Raw genomic sequence first — 27922 nt, forward strand, 5'->3', positions numbered from 1 at the left:
TTAACTGGGTCTGTGGAGGGGTAACTTCTGTTGGGTTTAGCACCCCAAAAAAACAAACAAAAAACACCCCACAACCAAAAAAACCTAATTTGGAGAAATACATGACCATTATTGCAAAGTAACAATGCAGTCACTGGGCTCCACACTTTATTAAATGAATTACTAAGTGAGGGGGGGGGGGGTTGTTGCAGTTCTGATCTCCTGTATGCACTTGATATCCTGTTACATATGATGCGTCAATATTTGTATTCTGAATCTTTTTTTTTTGTTATAACATTTTATTGAAAGAATCAAATAAATATACAATAAAATGATACAAAGAGATATTCATTACAATTAAATTCATAATAAAACATTTGCATACATATTTTATCATTCCTCCAAAATATATTTCTATATACCTAATCTATTTTTTCCTATATCCCCCCTTAACCCCTTCTCTTCCCCCTTCATTCTGTTTATTTCATTTATACTTTAGATTGTTTTTTAATATTATTATATTATAATAAATGAATTAAACAGAAATGCATTTCAAGTAATTTAACATATATTAAAATCATCATTCCCATTTCCCTCCCCTACCCTATAATGAAAGGTAAATAAAAATACTAAAAACATTTACTTAAATTTAATATAAAGTATTAAGAATCATACTTCTTGCTTTCGAGGATAATTTTTGTATATAAGGGTCCCAGATTTTTTTAAATAAACATGTTCTTTTAGGAAATTTACAAACCTCCAAAACCTCAAATAAAATTAAAGGATGGAATTGATTCCTCCAATGCCAATAACTTGGAGGATCTTTTTGTAACCAATATTGCAATATGCACTTATGACCAATCATACATCATTCTGAATCTTTTGTGTTTCCGTGTATTGTTCGCATTATTGCATGCATCAATAAAAATTGTTTGAACCTAAATAAATTACTAAACCCCAAACCTTCCTCATTCATTCTCTCCTATTTATAGGTGGGACACACATTTGCCCATCAAAATGTGTAATTCAGTCTGTCGTGGCTCTTCCAGTCACTTGTGACCATTTGGATAGCTATTCCCGTCATGATCAAAGTAGGCTTCTCTTTTTCTTAGATTTCCTTACACATCCAAGAGGGTGGGGGAGGGAAATGTATTTTGAAGATTAAAATTACTTAATTATAATATTGTAATCACATATGTCTTATTGTATTAATAATTGGGAGGAGGGTGGGAGAAAATGATTGTTTTATGTATTAGTTGTGTAATTAATAGTGCGTTTTATGCAGTGTTTTATGTTCAATTAATTGTATTGCACTGTCAAAGTTTGATAATCAATAAAGATATTTTTTTAAAAAACAAAACCTAATTTGGAAAAGTTGGTACCTATGTGTCAGTCCTAAATGGATGATGATCAGGTGATGCAAGTCCAAAGGTCTCACAGTCTCCCCTGTGTTCAGTAAAAAAATGCACTCTCGGTTGTAAAACTAATGGGGACTCTCAAGATCACTAGGAATATTTTTCTGCGTTTTAGTCTAGTTGATCGGTTCTGCTATATATTTTATTTGTTGAGATTGAGCTCGCACTTTTCTCCGTAGTAGCTAAAGGGGATTACATGCCTGGTACACCAGATATGTTTTGGTCTCAAGCAGTGGTTCCCAACCCTGTCCTGGAGGACCACTAGGCCAATCGGGGTTTCAGGCTAGTCCTAATGAATATGCATGAGAGAGATTTGCATATAATGGAAGTGACAGGCAAGCAAATCTGCTCCATGCATATTCATTAGGGCTATCCTGAAAACACGATTGGCCTAGTGGTCCTCCAGGACAGGGTTGGGAACCACTGCTCTAGAGCAGGGGTCTCAAAGTCCCTCCTTGAGGGCCATAATCCAGTCGGGTTTTCAGGATTTCCCCAATGAATATGCATGAGATCTATGTTCATGCACTGCTTTCAATGCATATTCATTGGAGAAATCCTGAAAACCCGACTGGATTGCAGCCCTCAAGGAGGGACTTTGAGATCCCTGCTCTAGAGGAGTCACAATCTTTCTAAGGCAGGGATAGGCAATTCTGGTCCTCGAGAGCCGGAGCCAGGTCAGGTTTTCAGGATATCCACCATGAATATGTATGAGATGGATTTGCATGCTCTACCTCCTTGAGATGCAAATCTATCTCATGCATATTTATTGTGGATAACCTGACCTGGCTCCGGCTCTCGAGGACCAGAATTGCCTACCCCTGTTCTAAGGCAATGGAACTTGCCAAGGTGACAAGTAACAGCAGGGGTGATTGCACTGGCCTTTTTTGCTTAGCAGCAGCTGTGCTAACCACTGACTAGGCTGCTTCTCCACTTCTCAAATCATGATGTTTGTCTTTCTTTGTTAATAATATATTGACTTAGTAAAGGGTCCATGCAGCAATTAGTATGCAGTTAATGAGTAATTCACCTATACTTTACCAGCTTGCAACACCGATAAGGGTTCAGTGCCACTGTCAATGTTAACTGTCATGATGGACGTACAGCATATTAAAATGCATTTTGAACAGCAGACTATTCGTTAAACCGCAGCAACACTTCTAATGGAGCACAGTGCAACAAATTGACTACCACATCTAATCAGTGTGCATCTAGGCAAGCTCAAGGCCTGGTGGGTCCACCCCGTCAGCAACAAGGCGTTGAGAGGGAGCAGGCCCATCAGGCCTTGAGCATGTACAAGTGTTCAAGGCAAAGCTGACCGACGTGAATCTTGTATTACTGTGTCACCACTCCAGAGACAATAAGGTAAACCGCAGAACACAGCACATGGGGGATGAAGACAGGAAGGAAAGAAAAAAGGTAAACCAGAGAGGGAAGGAAAGACTGATCACTAATGGAGAATGGTAGGGAAGGGGAAATGCTAGGACATCTTCAGACATCTGGGTTCTACTTCCATCAAAAGCAGTGGTTCCCAAACCACATCTAGCCTGACTAGTGAGCACCAAAAGATGGTCAGAAAGCTTGAACTTATTCATGAGATTATCCAGCCCCTTTCCAAAAACATTTATCCCTTGAAAGGAAGTCTGCTGAGGGTAGCCTTAGAGACAGAATCTCCTTCACATTGCCTGAGCCAGAGAATTCTGCGGGCTGCGACTAAGCCAAAACTTTGCAGTAGGCGAGCAATCCTACAAGGGAAACGGACTCCGAGCTCCAAAAAGTTTCTGCAGGCTGGCCAACACGTACCGCAGAGGGATTGGCCCATCAGAAAAACTGAAGAGGGCAACACAGCCCTCTAGTGCAGTGGTTCCCAACCCTGTCCTGGAGGACCACCAGGCCAATCGGGTTTTCAGGCTAGCCCTAATGAATATGCATGAGAGAGATTTGCATTTAATGGAAGTGACAGGTATGCAAATCTGCTCCATGCAAAATCCAAGATGGCTATCATCAGAAAAATCGTGCCAAAAACGGCTCCTCCCTGATGGACAAAAAACACAGGGAAAAGGGTTTTAGAGGAGGGGGGGGTCTTGTATCTGGTTGCAGAAACCTTCAAAATCAAATTTTGAAGACACCTCTCTTCCCCTCCCCCCCTCCGATTTTCCTCATAGCCTTTCTCACTATGCCATGTGGTGCATGCCTGCTTCAGAATAGGAATTCAGCTGGAACAAATGAAGAGATCTGCCTCACAGATTCACTGGACAAACCTGGTCTTCGAGCTGCCAGTCAGACTGAGGTTGAATGGAGTCTCAACCCCTGGAGAACCTCTTTGTGAAGATGGGGAGAACCACACAAGCTGACCCACTATTAATCTAGGCCAAGCCGAGGAATCCAAACAGCCTGCGCTCAAGCTCTTGACTAAATTAGGGATGCGAGCAGTTATGCAGGGGACATCACCTGTGTTATAAAAAATACCAGCAGGCTTCCATCTTCTCTCAGGCAGGGATACAAATGGAAACTTCTAGGCACCAAGCCTCCAAATACTGAGAAAAAATACACCCCCCCCAAAAAAAAAAAAAGAGTAGATCAGAAACACATCTGAACTTGCTTGCAAAAAAACAAACTGGGGGGGCAGGAGCAGCTGCCTGGGAAGGAGGTAGAGTTGAAAACATGATTGACAGTTTTCTGCAAGCAACTTGCTGGTTTAGATACAAGACCCTAAAGTTCAGGACTACGAGACATACTGCACTAGAAATGTATTTATATACGTCTGCAGGTTTTATAGAATATGTAAGTCAGGAGGCACTCGGTCATGAACACATACCACTCCACTAAGGAGATAGTTGACATCTCTGTGCATAGCGCTGCACCAGAAGAAAAACAGATATATGCAAGTACAGTTCATAGAACTAATGGAATAATGTGGCATGGAATCGGACTTTCCAACCTCTCAGTCTATGGCCCACAAACCATGAAACTTTGGGAGAGGCTTTTTATGTATGCATGAGTGCAGACTGGTTTACTAGAGTATCTGCACAGAGACTTCTCCATTGGAAAAGTAGGGACATAGACTGGTTGGTTATACAGTATATCCAAATAGACCCCTCTCAAATAAGGAAAGTACATGCAAAGAGATCATTCTTCTGAGAAACGGGGTAAGCACACAAATGCATGTGCAAAAAGTTGATAAATGAACCAAGAAAATGCTCTTTATTAATATTTTTATTTAAGATCCAACATCAAGATATTTAAATACTGAACAAATTGAAAGAGCTAAATTGTTTACGAAGACAAAGACCTGTAGCATAATAACAGGTTTTTCTACTTGTGAATAGGAGGTGTACTTAGATCCTAAAAAAACACCAAGCGAGAAGAGAGGAACTGTGATGAAAAGGTGTAAAAGTGTGGCAATTAGCACAGTGAGAGATTCATAAAAGTTCATTAACACTGGAAAAATACACCATGCAAAAATAAACTGTACTGGCAAATATTAAAGAACAGTTTTCAATTCACACATCTTATCAAAATTGTTTTCTAGTAGAAACATACAAAAGCCTGCAGCATGTTAACCGTAACAGCTGGAAAGTGCTGTGGTATTAAGTGTTAAATCTTTGGATGAAAACACAGTATCGCAATGCATTCTCCAGTTCACATTCCCCTCAACTATGTCTTTCATCGAAGGCACAATCTACTAAAGGTAAAAAGCTGTTAAACAGTGGTAGTACACGTCTCTTGGGAAGGCACGTTTTCAAATCAATTCATTGAACCAGAGATGTCTCCACCCCACCCCCACCCAGCATTTAAATGTAAGCGTATTCATTATTTGCGTTTAAGCCGTCATCTTTCAGGTCTCTGAGGAATATCCAGTGTAGTTAGCCTGAAAACCAGGCTTGTTTCTTGGGTCTCTTGGAGGACTGATGCTAGCTATCCCGAACTGGACAAAAATTAGTTACAGACATTAAAATGGGAAAGACATCAGCAGGTCTTTTCATAAATTAAAATCACTGCAGATGCTCGGGGAAGCATTTCAAGAACTGCTGGCATCTGACAGTAAAAGCCCTAAGTCAGCCGACACAAACCAACTTTTAAAGATCTGATATATGACGACGAAAAAATATCCCTAAATTTTGTGAATGGGATATCTCTATGGGCAGTATACAAATCACTATTCTATACCTAATTAGAATGACCTGTTTCACTCTTATAGTGAAATACTGTGTTATATATGGCAAGGCAGCTCGACAGTAGCGTCAGAGACCAGAAACTCCTTCTTTCTAAAAGTGTGAGCTGGAAGACAAACACTGTCCAAACTTAATGGTCTCATTCTACTCTCCTACAGGGGTCAGCAGGCAGCACCACTAGTTCATACCAGTAGACCGCAATTTCCTGCTTCACATCGGCGAGGGATCTGTTTTTTCAGGTTATTCACAATGAAAACTCATGATCTAGCTGGCCTGTGAACCAAATTTGCAGATCTTTGCTGTGCTAAAAGCTGGACTCTTGTTAGTGTACAAAAGTGAGTTTGAGACCCTCTCGACCGCCAATCCCGCCTCAAATCACCTGGACACTATTCAGATATTTCCTTTAAATTCTAGAATAATCAATGGATTCTTCTAGTAGATCCCAAATGGCACCGCACAAATAATCTGGTAATTTCACAAATCAAGCCATTTGCTCTTTAGAATCATAAGTGCAACAATATTTTCTTCCAATAAACTTTCAACAATGGTCATCGCTATGTGCAATATTCTTAACAAACCAAAATGAATCCAGATGAGGCTCAACATACAGAGCAATCCCAAATTTCACATGTAATATACAAGTTACTTTTGAATTTATACAAGGCACATTTCTAGTAAGGCTTTGTGAAACTTGTTACTTAGGATCCAAAAATATCTTAACATACCACCATTACTGCTAGCCCAGGGACCCCCCCTCAAAATAAAAAGACCCTGGAACCTAAGAAATCCTCCTTGTTACCCTAAACCCAAGGTAACCTAAGACACTGTGCAAAAGAAAAAAAAACATTAATTGTGCTTGCAAGTATTAAAAGTGAGTGGATTTTTTTCTTCTTTAAAAAATTAAATTTCCAATAAAGCAGACATATGAAACTAGTAATGATCTTCTAGATCAAGGCAAGCTCTCAAATACAGCAGGAGTGAAGTAGTGAGATTGAACTGAAGCTTCTAGCTGTCCATGCGCTCCAGCAAGACTCAGGGCTGTTCCTGGGGTGTTCATGAGACACTCCACACTAGAAAAGAAAAAAATGTGTCACTGCTTGAAAAACATTCATTGGCTTTTGAAAATATTCACAAATAAAAGGTTGAAAATAAGTAGCCTTATTTTCTCCATACCAAGTGCCGGATGGAAACTAGGCTGATATTTATTTATCTATTTCATTTTTACAGCCCATCCTCCCCAGGAGCCCTGAACGGGTTACAACAGTAGTCATTAGGTGCTTAAAACTTCCCTATCTGTCCAAAAGGCTCACAATCTAACTAAAGCACCACATTAAACATCCATCAACATATAACATTTCAACATGACAAAACAAATCAATCAAAAGAAAAAAATAATAATAGTATTAGTCCAGTCCTCAGGAAAGCATCGTCATCAGATCTCCGAAGACAGAAGCCGGTGGAAAAAAGGGCCCAACGGTCAGCTGTTCCCAACGGATCTATGGTCATGCGCTGATTTGGCCGAGGGCCTCCATCACCCCACTTTCAAGTCCCATCCGGCTATTTCTCTCCCCTCTCTGCCGTCAGACAAGCTTCTTCTGCCACAGTCCAGCCCTCTGCTCAGCTGGTCCCACCCTGCGCTCCCTGTTATGTATTGTGGTGTAGAGTTTTGTACCTTACTCTTAGTGAACGTAGGTTTGGTTGTGGGGCAAGCAGTTTAAGGAAGTCAAACCCCATTTGGTTGTGGGGCAAGCAGTTCTAGGAAGTCAAATTCCTAATGAGCTGTGACTTTACCTCTTTTTCTCAGGCTGGGCAGTTGCAGCCCAATGACCTTTCCTTTTTCCTTGGCAGAATACTGCAGAGGTTGGACATTGCTTTCTGCCAAAAGGAAAAACTGCAATTGCCCAGCCTGAAAAAAGGATAGATAAAATCACATCTCTTTAGGGGTTTGATTTCCCTGAACTGAGTAAGGGTAAGGTACAACTCCACACCTGAATACATATCAGCCTAGTTTCCATCAGGCACATGGTATGGAGAAAATAAGGCAAAACAGGCATACCTCGTATGATTATATTTTGGAAATTCTCATTCTTCCAGTCCTGACACTACCTCTTTAAGAAAAGGCAGTTGAACAGATACAAGTGTTCCATATTAGGGAGAAATCAACAGGTTTTGCAAAAGATACTATCAACCCCCTTCTATGCCCATGAAGCAAAGCCAAATAAAATTTAATAATAAATTAAATACCATATCTTTATCATATGCAGAAATAAGTGAGACAAAAGCTGGAGCCCTACTATTACTCTTTTGCTGAAGATTTCTGCAGATCAGTTAAGCTGAACGTGTTTGATGCAGGTGATCTGATTCTACTCCAGACCCTGCAGCGAAAGGATATCCTTTGAGGCCTTCTCTTTATTGTGGATTTGCAGGACCTGGTAAATGCCATTTTTGTTCTAGCATCATCTTTTATATGGTGATGCTTTATTCAGCTCCATTTCAGATGTAGATTTTTTGAAAATAAATTTTAAAAAACCCCAAACACATAGCAAAACAGGTGGACTCCATCATGTCTTCTTCTCCCCCTTCTTCGCAAAGGCAAAGTGGAGATTGCTCCCAGGACCACGGTGATATTGCTTTAACTTTCAGAAACAAGTACACTTACACCTCCCCACCCATTGTAACTGAAAGGTAGCAAAATACTCACCGATAATGATGATTATTATGACAACCACTACAGCTATCAATATAGCCCACATCTGTCAAAAGAGAAAAGTGTGACATTCAGACACTTTAAAAAGGAAAGAAAAGTCATACGTCTATGGGCTTGCAGAAAAACTTCTGCCATTCATAACTTATGAGATCTCAAAACATTGCTTTTCAGAATGTTTGTGTGATGCAATAAATTAACCTCAGATTAAGAGGGGAAAGGGATTGAGACTTGTGTACTGCCTTCTTGTAGTTTTTACAGCCACACTCAAAGCGGTTTATATGTAGGTACTTCAAGCATTTTCCCCATCTGTCCCAGTGGGCTCACAATCTATTTACCTGGAGCAGTGGAGATTAAGTGACTTGCCCAGGGTCACAAGGAGCAGTGCGGGATTTGAACCCCAAACCTCAGGGTGCTGAGGCTGTAGCTCTAACCACCACATCACAGTCTCCTCTACACTGGGGGTTTCACATCTTTATACTTTATGCAAATAATGAGTCAGGTTACTGAAATGTAAAACTGAAAATAAAAGCCCTACAACCCTAAGCAAATTTCTGTCCATAACACTGTTTCATAACAATTTTTTGCTTTCATTTTTAACTCCACTGGAGTTGGTCCAGAGGACAGCTACTAAAATGGTCAGTGGTCTTTGTCAAACGTTTGGGAACAATCTCAATATGTATACTTTGGTGGAAAGGCGGGAGGGGAAACATGATAGAGACATTTAAATACTTACGTTGCATAAATGCATGAGGTAAGTCTTTTTCAATTGAAAGGAAACTCTGCAATGAGGGGGCACAGGATGAAGGTGAAAGGGGACAGACTAAGAAATAACCTCAGAAAATACTTTTCATAGAAAGGGTAGTGAATATGTGGAACGGCCTCCCAGCGGAGGTGGTGGTGGTCAGAAATGTATTTGAATTCATAAAAAGCCATACACTGAATTTCTAAGGGAGAAAAAGGGATAGTAGAGGTTTTGATTGGCAGACTAGATAAGGTCATATGGTCTTTATCTGCCTACATTATTCTGTTACCCTCCCGTTTTTTCTGTTAGCTCATTCTCAGAATCTGTGTTTGTTCTTCTGTTACCCACCCTAAGTTTTCTGGGAGAGTGGGAAATAAATCAAAATAAATACTAAAAATACATCTGTAGAACAGGCATTGTGCATTACAAGAAATTCAAAACAGAGAAAAGCTTTTTATTCTTTTCTTCCATAGAGTCAAGTTATCACTTATCCAAATACAATTCTCTATTCTCTCATGTTATGAAAAGGAGGGAACAGTCATACCTTACAGTTCTTCCACCAATATTTTCTCTTAAGCTTTGCAGCACTCGTTTCAAATTGGGAAGCCCCAGCTTGAAGCGCATCCGCGCGGTCGTCCAGGTCTGAGAGCTTCTGATCTCTTTCTAGGACCTTGTCCACATTTACTCTCATAATATCCACCACCTATGTGGGTGGGAAGAAAAATAAGTTTAACATAACAAAAAGATTTAAACCTGCCAGCATCTGTAACTAGAGAATGATACGGGGAAATAATTTGTCCCCCATCCCGTGTCATTCTTTAGTGTCTATCTCATCCTCAATCCTTCTATACCAGCATTCTTCAATGCAAGGCTTGAGTGTCAGTGGCTGGGCCCATTCATACTCTGATTCTTCCCTCTCTCCTTAAAGAATGACACAGGAACAAATTCTGTCCCCGTGCCATTCTCTAATCTGTACTGACAAATGCGACGCATTTAGCAATATCCGACATGGAAAAAAAAAATCAGGTTAAGGGGCAAAACAAAGCAAGTTATACTTCAGTTATCATTAAAATACTGTCAGAGTAATTCAGTGCTTCACTTGGAACTGAGCTGCCCAAATCCTTCCTATATACACAAGCAGGGTTCTGTTGCCTAATCATTTTTACTTAAGTCTCTCATTCAAAACAGAGAAGACAAGTCACTCATGCTGCAGGAATTCGCTGTGGAAGCCTTCGTGTATCAAAAGTGTAGATCCTGAGGAAATGTTTTATTGCTGACATAATAAATATTCCGCATGAATATAGAGCAGTGGTTCTTAAACTTGTCCTGGAGGAACCCCAGCCAGTCAGGTTTTCAAGATATCCCTAATTAATATGTATCATAATATTCGTTAAATTATTTTACTAAATACTAACATATAAATCACATCAACTGTAGTTAGTATTTAGTAAAATAATATAATGAATATTGTAATAAATGATAAACTATTTGAATTGAGGATATAATTAGCTTTTTTGAGTAATGTTTAAGTTATGTGTAAAGCTATTGAAAGGTTTCTGATAAATCCTGGTGAAGTTTATTTATTAATGAACATGTATGAGAGAAATCTGCATGCCGACTACCTACTTTATAGGCAAATCTTGCTCATGCATATTCATTAGGGATATCTTGAAAACCCGACTGGCTAGGGGTGTCCCAGGACAGTGATACAGAGAAAATAATCTCCAGGAGCTTGATATCATCGTCCACCCTTACCAAAGGATATTTAGAACCTCTCCCTCTGATAGCATACAGCTTTGTACCCATAAAAAAGAGGATGTAAAAGAAAAGCTTGAGGACCAGTGGAAAAATCAGTTTCTTGGTAGTGAATGAGAAATCAGTTCTGCAGCCTGGAACATTTTTACCTCATCTACTTGTGCTTGCGTTTGTTGTAGGCGCCGACCGCCACCAGGGGCAGCAGGGGAGCTGCCAGGACCAGGCGCTGACCTGTAAAGTGAAAAACAACTGATATTTCACAACTTAAAAAGTTTCCACAGATGCCAGCAGTGGCATAGCCAGACAACTAATTTGGGGTAGGCATGAGCCCAAAGTGGGTGGGCATGAAATTTCACAGCCCACCCTCAGCAGTCCTATAAACTAAAAAAATAGAAATATCTGCACTGGTAGGGATCCCTCAGCCAACCAGCTGAAGATCTCCTCCTAGCCAAAATTCTGACAACCTGGGCAGCCAGCAGCAGGGTCTCCAAGCTGCTGCCACCACCAACCCCTTGCACATGCTCAGTTTCATGCGTGCGTGGGGAAGGGCCAGACACAGCTTGGGGATAGCTGCCGGCTGCCCAAACTGCAAGAGTTCTGGACGGGAGGAGGACTTTGGTTGGTAAGGCTTGGGATCCCTGCCAGCCAGAACGAGTAAGCATCAATTTTGGGTGGCCTCTCTACCGCTGCCTATGCCACTGGATGCCAGTAAAACCATTCTAGCTATATATTCAAACACTGTTGCTACTATTAACTGCTATCATTTGTATATTGCTACTAGAGGTAAACAAACAGCCCCTTTAATATGACACTTATGAGCTAATCAATAGACAAATGAGAGGTTTTTGGTTCTATTTTACCTACAATTCTTTTTTTCCCCCTTCCTTTCTACCTTTATTGTAAAATTTCCCCCATCGTTCTTCCCTCTTGTTTCTGGTGGTATTTGTTACTGTCGATCTGTTTGTTTTCTTTTTTGCCCCTCCCATTTTTATTCTATTGTAAACCACTTAGATTTTAACTTTGGTTTTATATTGGTGGTACAGTACTCCCCCGAAATTCACGGGGGTTCCGTTCCAGGAACCCCCATGAATTTCAAGAGAGAGCAGCTGCAGCACCAGCGGGTGAAGAAAATCACTCGTGGTCTGCTCCAACCGCCTCTTCCTGTAATAAAGTCGGGCTACACCAATCAGGAGCTGCTTTGACATGCAGCTCCTGATTGGTGTAGCCCAGAGGTCTCAAAGTCCCTCCTTGAGGGCCGCATTCCAGTCGGGTTTTCAGGATTTCCCCAATGAATATGCATTGAAAGCAGTGCATGCACATAGATCTCATGCATATTCATTGGGGAAATCCTGAAAACCCAACTGGATTGCGGCCCTCAAGGAGGGACTTTGAGATCCCTGGTGTAGCCCAACTTTACTACAGAAAGAGGCGGTCGGAGCAGACCGTGAATGAGTGAACATAAGAACATAACATAAGAAATGCCTTCACCGGATCAGACCATACGTCCATCTAGTCCGGTGACCCGCACACGCGGAGGCTAAGCTAGGTGTTTCCTGATGAAGACCTTGTTTACCCGTATCCCTCAATGTAATTTGCAAGAAGGTGTGCATCCAACTTGCCCTTGAATCCTAAAATGGTAGTCTCCATCACAACCTCTTCCGGGAGAGTGAGTCCGCGATTCGCAAATTCATGAGGGAATACTGTATATCAAATAAATTGAACTGTCTGTCTTGGCTTCTGGTCTCTGCTGAAAGGTACAGATTTCAAGTTTCTCGGCCCACATTCAGTGCAGAGCATGCCTGTACCTGAAGCAACTTCTCGATAACTCTGCTTTGAGTGGGCTCAGTCATTGAAATTGTTACACTGATGAGTTGAGAGACCCTAATTTGAAATTCCCAGTTATAATAGCAATTATTGTGCTTCTTTGCGAGAGGTGAGAGTGGACAGAAGAACCTCCAGTCTTGCTGCTGGGGGTTGCAAGGAATCGACATTGGCCACGTAATAACTATCACTATACTTACTAGGGCTCCTTTCTGAGTGTCGCCTGTACTTCCCCCCCTAGAGAACAGGTTCTTAACCCAGACAAATTTTCAGAATATCTACAATGAACGAGCATGAGACAGATTTACATACAGTGGAGGCAGTGCATGCAAAATTTATCTCATGCATATCTGAGATCCTTTTACCAAAGGGCATTAAGCCCTAATATGTGCTTAATGGACAAGAGAACACTTACTGCAAAATGCATTAATGCAAAAGGCTTTAAATTCCCCTTTTCCGTGTGCTAACTATGTTTTATATAGTTATATTTATTTATTTATTTTTTGGAGAGGTCTTATCAAGAGTAGAGAATGGGCATGGAAGTGTTACCCAGCCAGTGTGTTCTGATTAGCGAACAGTAACCGGCTACACAGACCTCGCTTTATTTGAAGTTACCATATGCTAATGACAATGCACAACCTATAAATCAATTTTTAAAAGTCTGATTTTTCTGCCAAGTTAAACATGGGCTCAGCGTGTGAGAAAGTCCTGCTAAGCCCATTTAATGCATCTTAGTAAAAGGGCATCGTTGCTCCTTAAATAAAGTAATAATTTAAAAATCTACTGTTTATACCTACTGTAATGCGACTGTACTACTCTTTCCTATTACATCTTGTTTGTATTATCTCAACCATTCTGTGTATTTACTCTTGTAACCTGGTCTGAGCTCTTTTGGAAGGACTTTCCTTGGGTTTTCTTTGTTTAAATACTATTACATTTTGTTTGAGAAGAGAAACCTTTAAGCATGACATATATGCAATAAGAGAGAAAATCAAGAGGGGGGGGCGGACCTCGCATCACTGTACACATTTTCATGAGAGGCAAAGAGGTAGTGATTTGAGGACAATCACTATTTCCATGAAGGGTACATCTTCTAGAACTGTTTGTTTTTTATTTCACTTCCTGGGCTTGGAATGCAAATGTACAGACACTTCCCTGGCACGCCTCGGCTATGTACTCTTTCCCCACATAAATGTTTCTATAACTCTACAGAGGCTCACTTTTTTTCTTCTCTTTATACCTAGTGTGTCACAAGAGAGGCTGGTGGCTGCAAGTTCCCTGGTTACCTGCTAGGAGGGAAGGAAAAAAAAAAAAAAAGGTGTTCTGATCTTACTGTACTGTACACATGCAGATTGCACAATGCTCATGTACAGTACATTACCTGGCAAAGCTGGCAGTCTCAATCATGCTGCTTACAACCCTAATTAAAAAGGGCTTCAGGGCAATATTTAGAGATCAGTCACACAGAAAGCAGTAGGGAAAAACAAAGCAAAATGTTCTACAAGAATTGACATTAGGTTCAGGCAGGTCAGAAGACATTCTTCCTAATTACACACATCCAGTTTGCTTTCCAGGTTTTGGGGGTCAGCAGAACAAAAAGGTTAAGGAAAAATAAATGGAAAATCCAACCAGTCGCCCTTCTTTACTCCCTTATAAGAACATAAAGAGCTGCCATCTCTGGATCAGACCTTAGGTCATAGAAACATAGAAAGATGACGGCAGATAAGGGCTACAGCCCATCAAGTCTGCCCATACCATTGACCCACCCTTTTAAGTCTACTGGCCCCCTTAACTCTATTGACCTGCTCTATTAAGTCTATGTCCTAGCGACCCTATTCATTGGTATGACCCTCGCAGTGATCCCACATAGGTATCCCATTTATTCTTGAAGTCTGAGATACTGCGGGCCTCGATCACCTGTACTGGAAGCTTGTTCCAATGCTCTATCACTCGTTCCGTGAAGAAGTACTTCCTGACGTCTCCAAGAAACTTCCCTCCCCTGAGTTTGAGCGGATGTCCTCTTGTGTTCGAGGGTCCTTTGAGAAGAAAGATATCATCTTCCACCTCGACCCGTCCTGTGATGTACTTAAATGTCTCCATCATGTCTCCCCTCTCCCTATGCTTCTCGAGAGTATAGAGCTGCAAGTCCGGCGATCCGCACACGCGGAGGCCCCGCCAGGTATATCCTGGCATAATTTTAGTCACCCGTATCACTCTATGCCTCTCATAAGGAGATGAGCATCTAGTTTACCCTTAAATCCTAGAACAGTGGATTCTGCAATTACTTCCTCTGGGAGAGCATTCTAAGTGTCCACCACTTGCTGCGTGAAACAGAACTTCCTGATATTTGTCCTGGACTTGTCCCCTCAGCTTCAGTCCATGCCCTCTTGTCCGTGTCACATTGGACATTGTAAATAACTGCTTTTCCTGCTCTAATTTGTCGATTCCTTTCAGAATTTTGAAAGTCTCGATCAGATCCCCTCGCAGTCTCCTCTTCCCAAGGGAGAACAACCCCAGTCTCTTAAGTCGTTCCTCCTAATCCAGTTTCTCCATACCTTTCGCTAGCTTCGTTGCTCGTCTCTGCACCCTCTCCAGCAGTTTTATATCTTTCTTGAGGTATGGAGACCAATGTTGGACATACGCTTGCTATAATGTTGTGCTCGTAAACACTACAGCCCCATTACGTAACTAATAACATTTAGCATAGCAAGCAACAAAAATGGTATTGTACACCCTAGGGCAGTGGTCTCAAACTCAAACCCTTTGCAGGGCCACATTTTGGATTTGGAGGTACTTGGAAGGCCTCAGAAAAAAATAGGTAATGTCTTATTAAAGAAATGACAATTTTGCATGAGGTAAAACTCTTTATAGTTTATAAATCTTTCCTTTTGGCTGAGTCTTACTAATAATATTGTCATTTATAGCTAAAGAGACATATGATCAAGAAACTGTTTTATTTTACTTTTGTGATTATGATAAACATACCAAGGGCCTCAAAATAGTACCTGGTGGGCCGCATGTGGCCCCAGGGCCGCATGTTTGAGACCACTGCCCTAGGGACAATGTGATACAAGAAAACAATCTGGGTGAGTGTGCTGTAGTTCATGTACATTTGGTCTGGGACTTTTATAATCATAATACTCAAGCTGATTTTGCTACCGATGCTCAGAATTCCCATGTTATAGGGAACAGCACCCAACCCTTACCATGGGACCAGCGCCAAAATGTAACTCCCAATGCTCAATGCTAATGGTATGCACGCTGCAAGAGTGAAAGGGGGGTAATGTGCCTTCCCAGGCAAACCCACAAGAACTACTAATTTCTACAGCGCTGTTAAATGTACGCAGCACTGTACATTAACATGTAAGAGACGACAATCCCTGCGGCACCATTCCTCTGTGCGTTTAAATAAAAAGCTTTTCAAAAACTTTTTTCATCTGAAAAGCCTATATTTAAGTGCAGAAAACAAGAGTCAATGTGTGCTTTCACTTTTACTCTGCCTCGCACACATTTGTCTCTCGCTACCAGCGCTTAGAGGCTGGCACAGGCTTCCTTCTGTTACCAAATTAAACAAAAAATATATATCGTGGGGAATCCTTTCTTCAAATATTCCAATGCCAGCTCCAAGCTTGCATTCGATTTTTATCGGTAAGGGTGGTTTGGTTTTGTGAGCTGTTGTCTAAGCATTGAGAGGAAAAAGGAAATGACCTCATTAATATCCATTTCACTACATTTAAATACTATTTGTGATAATCCTTGGCACGCACGTTGTTTTCCCACATTAGAGCTCCTGAAAATTCTGCGCAGATTAACGCTGGCACTGGTCCGGCACTAATCGTGTCTAGCGCCGGCCCATCGGCTCGGGGATTTGAGAGCTTCCTCTCTGGATCTTTCCAGAGGCTCTGACATTTTGGAACCCCTACCTGTCTTGACCCAACTGTAGCCGTGTCCTCATGCGCAATGTTTGTGGGGTGGCAGCTCGTGCTGGACATACAAGCAGTGTTTGTACGTGGATCAATCTTCCTCTTCTTTTTGAGATATCCATGTAAATGTGTAGTCAGATATTTATCTTTGAAGTATATTTTTACAGAGCCGTCTCATCTGATTAGTTTTCTCTCAGCGAAACGTCTTGAGAAAGGAATAACAGCGCCCATGGAAGGATAGCTCCCTGCACTGTAGTAAGACATGGACTTCCTCTTAACCTATTTGATTTATATTTGTTCTACTCTTTAAATCTTGGATCCAATACATGGAGGACTAGTGTGTGATCAATTAGATCATTTATTACTTCATTTATGTATCTTTATTTTCAAATTGAATTATGTATTATTAATTTTGGAAACTTAGTTTATTATGTTATTTGATCTCACTTTACTGTACAAGATGTATATGCTTGGTAATATTATAAAATTCTATAAATAAATAATAAAAAAAACCCCAAAAAACTGCCAGCCGAAAAAGCTCCGATGTTCATCGAATTCCTATGAGCGTCGGAGCTTTTACCGCAGCGGCTGCCGATAAAAAATTCCCTAATGCGGCTTGATAAAAGGGGGCCTAAATAAAGCACCCCCTACCCTCTGCAACATACATTTCTAAAACAACATGTGATGCTTAAAAAGAAAGCACAACTCAACCATAAAAGAACATATGCACTACTTTTCACAGAATTTAGCGATTCATCATTGCCACCCAACGAGTAAAATACCCTCCATTACTAACCTAGTATCTTCTCCCACCTCTTAAGTAATGAACATATGGGCCTGGACTCTTATGACATCGAGCTATCCCATTCAACCTGCTGAATTAAACATTTTCTTTGTTTTGTTCTTATTATACATTCCATTCACTAAAGTTTTTTGCTTGTGTGGTATGAAAGCCCACAAAGGTTCAAGGAAGTGTACAACAGTCGCTACCTTCTCTGCTCCACCCGCACCTTTGAAGTAAATAAGATGAAGTTTTTTTCTCATTACTGACACTGTACCCTGAATCCTTTAAAAAAGAGGCACCCAAGTAATACAACAAAGTTCGGACAAGTTCCTGGAGGAAAAGTCCATAAACTGTTGTTGAGGCAGACACGGGACTGCTTGCCCTGGATCAGAGGCATGGAATGCTGCTACTATTTGGGTTTTTGCCAGGTACTTGTTACTTGGATTGGCCTCTGGGAAGATCAGATACTGAGCTAGATGGACCATTGGTCTGATTCAGTAAGGCCATTCTTATGTTCTTCACAAATGGTGCACATTGCTACCTGGGAAAAACAAAGCATCGTGATGGTGGGAAAATGAATAAGCATGCTAAAGACATTTTTATTATGCACAAGGAACAATCTGTTCCTCCGGCACACTATCACTGCCACTGGAAAAGAAACCGGATTATGTAACCAGTAAACAGCTGATGTATCCAATTTTGTCCTTCTTTCACACCCAACGGAACAGGTTGGAACAATTTTTTTGTGCTGCAAGTGACATCTAGTGGTCAAATAGAATACTATCATGCTGAATATGTAACATATGTAGGTGTTGCAAACAGTTTTTAAATTGCAATGTCATCCCAGCTATGCAGAGCACAGAACAATGCACTTTTGCTTTTCCATGTACTGTTACATTTGGACTTTGGTTTCAATACATTTCCTACTGAATAAATTTATATTCAGCGTTGGAACTTCAGGCTTTTTCATGCAGAGATCTATTCTTCAGAATTTTGGATTCAGGGGTAGTCTTACGCACAGTCCCATCTTTCTTACAGAAAGTGATTTCCAGCTTTCACATCAATCAAGAAGTCTACTTACCTGCCTTCACTCCTTTGGGATCGAGAAAGAGTAATCAGGTGTTGAAATTGTTAGATGTTCATAGACTTTTACTGAAGTATCTAGAGCAGTGTCCCGCAAACATAGTAGTGGCTCGAGGCATCTGGAAGTGTGTGGATGTTGCCATGATGACATCACATGCATGCGTGACATCATCACATTGATGTCCACGCACACATGAAGGCCCTCTAGACGGGCCCTGAGCCACCTGTGTGGGATGCCAGCAGAGAAGAAGTGCGGAGAGAAGGAGAAGCACTGGCGCCAGCTGACTGTCTAAAGGATGTTCCTCTCGCCACAAATGAATTTTGATTTTCAGATCATCTGTTCGTATTGGCAGTGGCTGCCCATAAAGGTCAACCAGCCTCGAAAACTACCATTTCAAGATGGTCCCATATAGCCATTTCTTCAGCCTATCTCAGAAATGGAAAACATCCATTTATATCCATGAAGGCGCACTTAACTAGAAGCGTAGCTTCCTCATGGGCAGAATCTTCGGCAGTGTCCCCAGAAGAAATCTGTATAGCTGACATTTTGTCTTCTTTCCATATGTTCACAAAGTTTTACAGGGTGGATGTGGCAGCCAAGAGGGCATGACTGCTGTACTGAAAAAGCTAGGGGGTATCTATAAAATCTCACACACTCTTGGTGCAGGTTGCACTCAAGTTGGTGACTTGTTTGGTTTTCACCTTGTTATCTATTGCAAATGGTTATGTTTTTTTGTTTATCTGTTATATTTTTAGTGATATGAGCAGGATAGACATGTTTCTCGAGAAATGTCCCCATAGCCCTCCCTATTCTGTTTCCTCTCCAGGGCTGACCATCTGCTTTGGTACAAACTGAGGAGTTGGAGGACAGCCCAGAAGTTTGGAAGGCGGAGCAAAAGAATGCTAATGAAGCTCCCTGCAAGAATTCTCAAAAGAAGGGATTGATTAACCACAGGTTCAGGAATGAAAGTGTCTGTCTACTAGAAAAAAAGATTATCGAGGTAAGAACCTAATTTTTCTAGCCATCTTGCTCCTAAACAACAGGCTTTACTGGGACTGCTGCAACAATAAAACATTAATGGAATCTTACTTGAAATGACATATTTGCTCAAAGATTGCAAGGTACTTTCACCTTACATAAGGCATTGTATAAAATACTGGGACTAAAGCATTATGTTCATGTGATGGGAAGATAATTTCAATTGGGTGATTGGTGCCCCCACTTCCTTTCCCCAAAACTAACACAAATGTAGAACACGATTTGTCGGCACAGCAGTTAGACAAAATGACTAGAAAGGATAATGCTATTCAGGTTTCTTTCTATTTTACTCCTCATGGATTTACTCCTCGGTGATTCAAAGAGGGGTCGCAAAGGCAAAAACACTTCATTGAGTGCCACAGCTGGTGCCTTGACCAAAGATGGGAGAGGGGGGTGGCAGGGAATTCCTCCAAGGATGACAATCAACTTGGTCCCAAAAAACAACTCATGTAACTAAAATGCCTGCTCACCTACATTCTCCTTCCCTAACCTTATTCAATCCGCCTGCCACCTCTACTAATCTACCTCTAGTGTTTTGCAAACATCCCTAACCCTCTTCAAACTGAAGATGCTCTCACTTTAATTCCTTCCTTTCTCTATAAGCTATCTCTAGAGCAATTGTTTGTTTGTTTTAATTTAAGCATCTCCCGGACCTTCCAATGAAGAACAGAGCAGCATTAGAACTGTAGCGCAGGGATTTCTGAACGTTTCCTGGCAACTTCACAGCTATTCGAGTTTCAGGATATCTACAATAAATTTGCATATGAGAGATTTCTATATACCGGTGGCTCATATATACACCTTTTTCACGTACTCCTGTTTGTCTATTTCATTTGACTCACGATTTTTACCTTTGGTACTATGCGCATGGCTGGAAACCAGATGAACACCTTTTGCTATGCACTAGCCTTTCATGCTGAATTGTCACTCAAAACGTTTAGAGTAGAACTCAAAATTGCATTTCTTTATGCAAGTATTTAATATGTTATATGGGGTGGATGTCAAGCCAAGGTGGGAGGAAAGAGACAGGCATAATTGGGGTGTTTTGTTCTATTTTTAACCCGTTATGGGATCTGACCTAATCTGGAATTCAGGTCTCGTCTATTTGATCACATTTTGGGTCCTCTGCGTCTCCTCTTCTACCAGATTTATGGAGTTCTGCTTTTTTTTCCACTGTGGTTTTTAGATAGTAAACTGCTTTGACATGCTCACCAAGAAAGGCAGCACAGTAAACCTGAGAAAACATAACCATATGTGGGAAACCTGATTGGCTGTGGAGTCCCCAGGATGGGTTTGGGAAGCTCTGCTCTAGGGTGTTAAAATGTGAACCTACTAAAACAGAAAACTCAACTCTGTTTGAGTTTCAAAAAATAACATGGGCCCAGATTCTCAAAAGTTTAACGCCGTTGCTAAATTGTTTTCCAACGTTTTAGCCCACACGCATTTTAGCGGTGGATCAAAACAGATTATCTCTGTTTTTAGCGAGGTTTCTAGCAGTCTCTGACACTGACATGCAAATTGGCTCTTCAACATTAAAATGAGCACTCCACTGGATTCTTTAAAATCACCGAGCCATTCTCCAAGAGTGGCGTTGGCTTCTGGCGACAAAAATCAGCGACTGGTCCAGGGGTGCTGGTACAGTGACAGCACTGTTTAAAACCCCGGCATAGCAGTGTCAGAGACTGCTAGAAAAGCGACTCCCCCCCCTTCCTCCCCAGCAGCGGGAGAGATGCCCATTCTCTCCCGCTACCAAGAACACCCCCCTCCCCCCGACGAAGCAGAGGGAGAGACCATTCTCTCCCACTGCCACACACCCCCTGCAGTGGGAGAGATGGTTCTCTGAATGCAAATCCCAATTCATAAACAATTTTGGGTAGCTGCCATTTGCATGATCATTTCTTGGTTTGTCACTACCTTCCCTAGTCATCTTTATTCCCACCTCCACCCCCCCCCTAATGCCAAGAGGAAAGTTACTGAGGGAAGTGGATGGATGGCTGAGTTGTCGGCTATCTGAGAGGAATTCCAGTGTGAGAGATTGCACCGCGAGACCTCTGTTAACACAGAGTGTATCAGTATTTCTCAGTTTTGGGTTTTTTTGTAGGGGGGTGTTAACAAGAGACTTTTAGTGCTCCTGGTTCTAATTACTTGTGCAGTCAGGTAGCTGAGAAAGCTAGCCTCAGCTCATGGTTTGGACTATTATTTGACCACCTTCAAATGAACAATCTGCTTTATTCAAGGATAGTCTGTGAAAGCAGAAATCAGTATACTATAAATTCATTTTGCAACAGTGATTGTTCAGATGCAGGGGATTTTGGAGACACGTGAAGATGGTTCTTTAAATTGTAATGCTTTAGATAGGATTTTAGGAAGATAAAATTCATTTCAAAATAGAATTCTTCAGTTAAATCGCATGAGCAGAGTAATCAATTTGCAGGAAACTGATGTGTGTTTTGTTATCATTAAAGTTTCACATGGGTTTGTCACATCTTCTCACGTGAGTAATGTTGAAAGCTGGATTCCAACACACTTTGAGAGCAGAGCATATCTTTAGCATTTGACAAGACGGAAACAGGCAACAGAAAAAGCCCAGTCAGCTGGAGTGCCTTTCCCCTGTGTCTGGAAGATGTATGCAGGCAATCGCAGAAAATATCTAAAAAACCTGGGCACCAGCCAAAATTTTTTAAGAATCAGAATTTGTTTGTTAACAGCAAAACAAAAGAATTTCCTGCCTGCTCTTATTTTGCATTTTTACTACTTCTGACCTACTCTTTGCCCTCTCCTCTTTCCATTGTGTTTTTGTTTGTTTGAACTTCAGCTTTATCCATACTTCTGTCTGGCATGGATCCTGTGTGTGTGTGTGTGTGGGGGGGGGGGTTAGAATCAAATCTGGTTATTTACCTTCAGTAAAAACCATATATCATTAATTTGCCTTGTGAATAGGTAAAAAGTTTAATGTTTTCTTTATTTTTGATATATCGTTTATCAGACCCCTTTCTCCTACCCCCCTTTTAAAGGAACTAAGCGCAAAAAGATGTACGACAACTTATTAGCAACACATGCAGCCATGCAGCTAAGTTGGACCCTCCATCACCAACTTACTGACAGCTTCAACTGAACTCAAAGCTTTCCGAAAAGAAATCAAAACCATACTATTTAAGAAATTCATCCTAATTTCCCCATTCTTTTCTCCTCTCTCCCCCTCGTAGTATCCTCCCTTCAAAATGGTTTTAGACCTAACGCCTTTAATTGTATTCCTCTTCCTGGAAATGTCCAGTTATCTTTTTGATGTAATCCGCTTAGCACTGCAAGGTACAGGCGGAATAGAAGTCATTAATGTAATGTAATGTAATTTAAACGGTTTACAATAAAATTAAATTTAAAAGTATATTTCTTTTAATTTGACATTTTATTATCAAAAGCTTAAAAAAAAAATACTGGGGCATACTCACACTGACTTACATGAAACGAGAGGGAAGTGGGGGAAAGTAAGTTTGTAAATACATCGAGATTAAAAAAAGGGAGGTAAGTGGAGAAGGGCTTGCTTTGAAGAGAAGCGTTTTGATTTTCCAAGGTACTTCAGAAAGTATAAGTGAAATGTAAAAGAAAGCAGGGATTAAAGAGTACAGGCGTCTTTGAAAAGAAAAGTCTCGAGTTTAGTTTTAAATTTTTCTAGAGAGTCTTCTAGTCGGAGATCCCATGGAAGGACGTTCCACGGAGAGGGAGGGTCCAGTGACTGAAAAAATAGCTTTGCGAGTGGTGTCATAGAAAAGTTCACGTATTGAAGGCATAGTAAGTAGGTTTTGGTTGTTAAGAGCGGAGAGCCCTGGAGCGCTGTCCTGGCAAACAAGTGCAGCTGGCGCTTGAAGGTAAGGAGCAGCCAAGCCGGAAGGAAGATGGACATGCGCTTGCAGGGGACACTGAACCGACTTCAGCAGAGGCCCTGAACAAGTAAGAGAGAAAAGAGTGGGGGAGGAGCGCGTTGGGCAAAGGTTGGAAGGCAGGGAGAGGGGGGGACACGAACTCGGGACACAGACGGAAGGGAGGAGGCATGAATTTGGGACACAAGGGAGGGGATAGAAAGGGAGAATTGTTGGGGATGAGTGTGTAAGTGAGAGGGAAAGATGGTGCCCATGGGGAAAGGAAGAAAGAGAAAAATTGTTGGGCACAGAGAGAGAGAGAGAGGAGTGAGAAAGAGATACATGGGGAAGAGAAGGATGAAAGGGAGACATGTTGGATATGGTGGTGAAGAGGGACAGATTGAAGGGGATGCAAGAGGGAGGAACGTTGGATATAGTGATGGAGGAAGAGGTGTGGCATGGTGCTGGAGAGGGGTGACAGAAGGAGAAATGTTGGTGTGCTAGTAGGCAATAGTGAAAAATGCTGCACATGATCCAGGGGATGAGAGCGGGAAAAATGTTGGACATGGCAGTAGAGGGAGTGGGAGAGATGCACCATGGATCTCTCTCTCTCTTTCCCCACAGGATGGGTCAGGGAACGAGCTGCGGGGATGGTGCAGAGACAGGGTTTTTATTTCAGTCTTAGTAGTTTGCCGGTCCACAAAATAATTATTTTATTTCCACCAGTCCATAGATGTAAAAAGGTTGAAGAACATTGTTCTAGAGAATTGCCACAAATTCTTTCCATCTTTTCTGCGTTTTGGCCTTGGGAGCTACATCTCTTTTGAAGTTTTCCTCTACATGTTTTGCGACATTGGAACATTGCTCTCTTCTTTGAGGCTAAAAGTTACTAGATTTCATCTCCCCTCTCCTGCCTTTCTTCTAAAGTACAACAAAGGAGTCGTAAGGATGAGATGTCAATAATTCAACGTGTAACGTTAAAAGTTCACTTTATTAATAGTCCTTGCAGTGCTATCAATAAAGTGAACTTTACACTCGTGCCTGAATTATTGACATCTCATCCTCACAACTCCTTTGTTGTACCTTGATTATCTTGTCGTTGATACCTCCTTGGGCTCCCTTTTTGGTTTCTTCTAAAGTATACATATTGAGATCTTTAGATCCGTCCCCATATACATTAACATTAGAATTTGCTATGCTTATTTTATAGGTAGAAGCTTGCATTTTTTTTTAAAGTCTATGAGAGTCTTTTATTAAACATTAGCACTAGTTATCTGCAGCAGAGCTCACAGGAATAAAGGCAGATATTAGTAAAAAGACTCCCTAAATGTTTAGACGGGGCTATATGGATTGTTCCAGAGCTTAACTATTCCCCTGAGTGAAAAAAATATTTCCTCTTATTGGTTTTAAAAATATTTCCCTGTAACTTCATTGAGTGACCCCTAGTCTTTGTCATTTCTGACAGAGTGAAAAATCAGTCCCACTTGTACCCGTTCTACTCCTCAGGATTTTGTAGACTTCAATCATATCTCCCCTCAGCTGTCTCTTTTCCAAGCTGAAGAGCCCTAACCTTTTAAGTCTTTCCTCATACGAGAGGAGTTCCATCCCTTTTATCATCTTGGTCGCTAGGAAAAGGTATGGAGATGAGGTAAGAAAATAAGAATTGCCATAGTGGGACAGACTGAAGGTCTATCAAGTCCAGTATCCTGTTTCCAGCAATGGCCAACCCAGCTCCCAAGTAACACAGAGACCACCAATGAAGAGATGTGGGTAAAACTACAATTTATATAGGGTAGTGGGAGAGAGTAGTGCAAAAAGGAAACCATTTAATGACCCAGACACTTGCCTTGACCAGGAGACGTGAGGGATCTGGTGGGAGATAAGATTCAAGAATACTCGTATAAGTATCCTTGTATAAGAAAGTTTTTAATTCAGGATGAATAAACATGTGGCTAAAGATGAGCCAGTGTATATTGTGTACCTGGATTTTCAAAAGACATTTAACAAAGTACCTCATGAACAACTCCTGAAGAGATTAGAAAGTCATGGGATAGGAGGTAGTGCCCTATTGTGGTTTAAGAACTGGGTAAAAGATAGAAAATAGAGTAGGGTTAAATGATCAATATTCTCAGTAGAGAAAGGTAGATAGTAGTGCTGTCCAGTTCACCTTGGTGAATCGATTAAAATCAATTCACTTTCTAAATAATCAGACCCCTGGCATACCTCCGGGCCTCCTAAAGTAACATAGTAGATGACGGCAGATAAAGACCCGAATAGTCTATCCAGTCTGCCCAACCTGATTCGATTTAAATTATTTCTTCTTAGCTATTTCTGGGCAAGAATCCAAAGCTCTACCCGGTACTGTGCTTGGTTCCAACTGCCGAAATCTCCGTCAAAACCTACTCCAGCCCACTTACACCCTCCCAGCCACTGAAGCCGTCTGCAGCAACGGTGGCAGTGACCAGCTTGGTAGCAGAGGGAAGCCCTGGCAGGCAGCCCGCGAGAAGCCTGTTTACCGCGCTGCCTCTGCCAAGCCGGTCACTGTCATTGGTGCTGCTACTTTAGGAGGTCTGAAAGGGTGGGGGGGTGGTCAGGAGATGCTGCATAGGAGGATCGAACTGGGATAATTCACTGCTTATTTCTAGAATTACATTACATTAGTGATTTCTATTCCGCTTGTACCTTGCAGTTCTAAGCGGATTACAGTAGAAGATAGCTGGAAAGTTCCAGGAAGTTACAATTTAGAGGACGATTACATAGTAGATGCAAAGGGGAATTCAGTTTAGGGGACATTAAATAGTAGAGGCAGAGGGAAGAGATAGAGGAAGGGAGGTGGAGGATTAATAGTAGGAAAGAAGTGGTTCCAGGTAGGTTACTTGACATGTCATTGGGGAGATATTAGTAGAGGGATAGGAGGACAACTGGAAATTTGCATGGAAGGGGAAGGGTGCGAGGGAGGGAAATAAGAATTAGGAGCATAAAATTTGTTTTACTATTTTTGGCTCTTGCCAGGTACTTGTGAATTGGATTGGCCTCAGAGGGATACAAAGGAGAGGGTTTGATGAATCCTCAGTCTATCCCAGTGTAGCAACTCTTAGATTCTTATACTAGTAATATGACCCCCATTTTATCTCCAATTGCCTCAGATGCCCCTTAGACCGTGAGCTCTTTTGGCACCACAAAATAAGTATTATTAGATCTAATACTAACAATAACCAATGTAAAAAACCCCATAAAACCTCTGACTAGAGGGAGCCAAAAGCAACTGCTCGCGACTTCCTCTCACTCAGGAAGGGCAACGTCACTCAGAACCTCCGCGCGAGCCCCACGTGACCGAAGCTGCACCACGGCGGAGCCCGATAGGTCAGTTTTCCTGCAGCCGGCACGCGACTCCCCCGCCGCGCTGAGGCCCCGCCTGGGACGCTCTCGCGAGCCGACACGGCCCAGGCCAAGGGGCACAGCTCCGAGACAGGGCCCCCGCGAGAGCCCGGGCCACGCCCCAAAGAGCGTGGAGGGAGGGGGGGGGAAGAGCGCAAGTGCCGGGACCGACCGCGGCTCTCAACTTACATGTTCGGGATGGCGACAGGAGAGTCCGGGACAGCGGCTGCAATATCAACCCGTTCCTGTCGCTGGCGGGACGATGGGGCGGTGCCTGCACCCTGACGTCACCACGGAGGGCACGGCTTCCCCGGCGCCGTGACGCCACACGGGGCGGAGCTGACTGAGGGGACGTAGAGCGGGTGGGCGTGTCGCTGGGCGGTGCTAGGGGGGATGAGATTGATTTGTATGCGTTGCTTCCATTGTATGCTAATAGATCTCATGCATATTCATTGGGGAAATCCTGAAAACCCGTAGTTGGAAAAAATCAGAACTTAAATTTAGCAGTTAAGCCTTATTTAATTGAGTTGTGCTGGAGGAGAAAGATATGCTGTGTACAATATTATGAGGTTATCCTGAAATGTCTCTCACCCTTAACCTTAGGGCAGGGGTGTCAAAGTCCCTCCTCCAGGGCCCCAATCCAGTCGGGTTTTCAGGATTTCCCAAATTAATATGCATGAGATCTATTTGCATGTACTGCTTTCATTGTATGCTAATAGATCTCATGCATATTCATTGGGGAAATCCTGAAAACCCATAGTTGGGAAAAATCAGAACTTAAATTTAGCAGTTAAGCCTTATTTAATTGAGTTGTGCTGGAGGAGAAAGATATGCTGTGTACAATATTATGAGGTTATCCTGAAATGTCTCTCACTCTTAACCAGTGCTCCCTCTAAGCGGGCGGGTGGTGTGAGCAAAATTTTTTCCCCGTGCGCTAAAAATATCGGGCGCCAGCGCCAACTCGCCCGATTCTCCTCTCGCCGCGGCCTGCCATCTCCGTACGCCGTGCGCTGTGACGTGACATTGTGCGCTGCGAGGCAATATTTTGTGCGCCAGCGCACGCCAGCGCAGCTTAGAGGGAACACTGCTCTTAACCCTAGGACAGGGGTGTCAAAGTCCCTCCTTGAGGGCCATAATCCAGTCGGGTTTTCAGGATTTCCCCAATTAATATGCATGAGATCTATTTGCATGTACTGCTTTCATTGTATGCTAATAGATCTCATGCATATTCATTGGGGAAATCCTGAAAACCCATAGTTGGGAAAAA

The 27922-nt window shown here is 41.9% G+C and overlaps 1 protein-coding gene across 1 annotated transcript; it reads right to left on the reverse strand.

The window, feature by feature from the left end:
* Positions 1 to 4589: 4589 nt before the first annotated feature.
* VAMP3 (vesicle associated membrane protein 3) lies at positions 4590 to 26999 on the reverse strand. Its single transcript, XM_033922086.1, has 5 exons — positions 26845 to 26999; positions 10920 to 11001; positions 9560 to 9718; positions 8268 to 8319; positions 4590 to 6636 (listed from the first exon to the last, which is right to left on the reverse strand). Coding segments are annotated over exons 1-5 (312 nt in total). The 5' UTR covers positions 26847 to 26999; the 3' UTR covers positions 4590 to 6619.
* Between the last annotated feature and the right edge of the window lie 923 nt (positions 27000 to 27922).

Source organism: Geotrypetes seraphini, chromosome 15 (assembly GCF_902459505.1).
Source record: "Geotrypetes seraphini chromosome 15, aGeoSer1.1, whole genome shotgun sequence".
In the NCBI taxonomy this organism is placed as follows: domain Eukaryota; kingdom Metazoa; phylum Chordata; class Amphibia; order Gymnophiona; family Dermophiidae; genus Geotrypetes; species Geotrypetes seraphini.

Coding starts and splice junctions, on each gene's coding strand:
- VAMP3 (XM_033922086.1), bottom strand. Junction 9,719..10,919: donor CGCAAGCACAAGTAGATGAG/GTAAAAATGTTC, acceptor CCACCCACATAG/GTGGTGGATATTATGAGAGT. Junction 8,320..9,559: donor ATTGGTGGAAGAACTGTAAG/GTATGACTGTTC, acceptor CTCTTTTGACAG/ATGTGGGCTATATTGATAGC.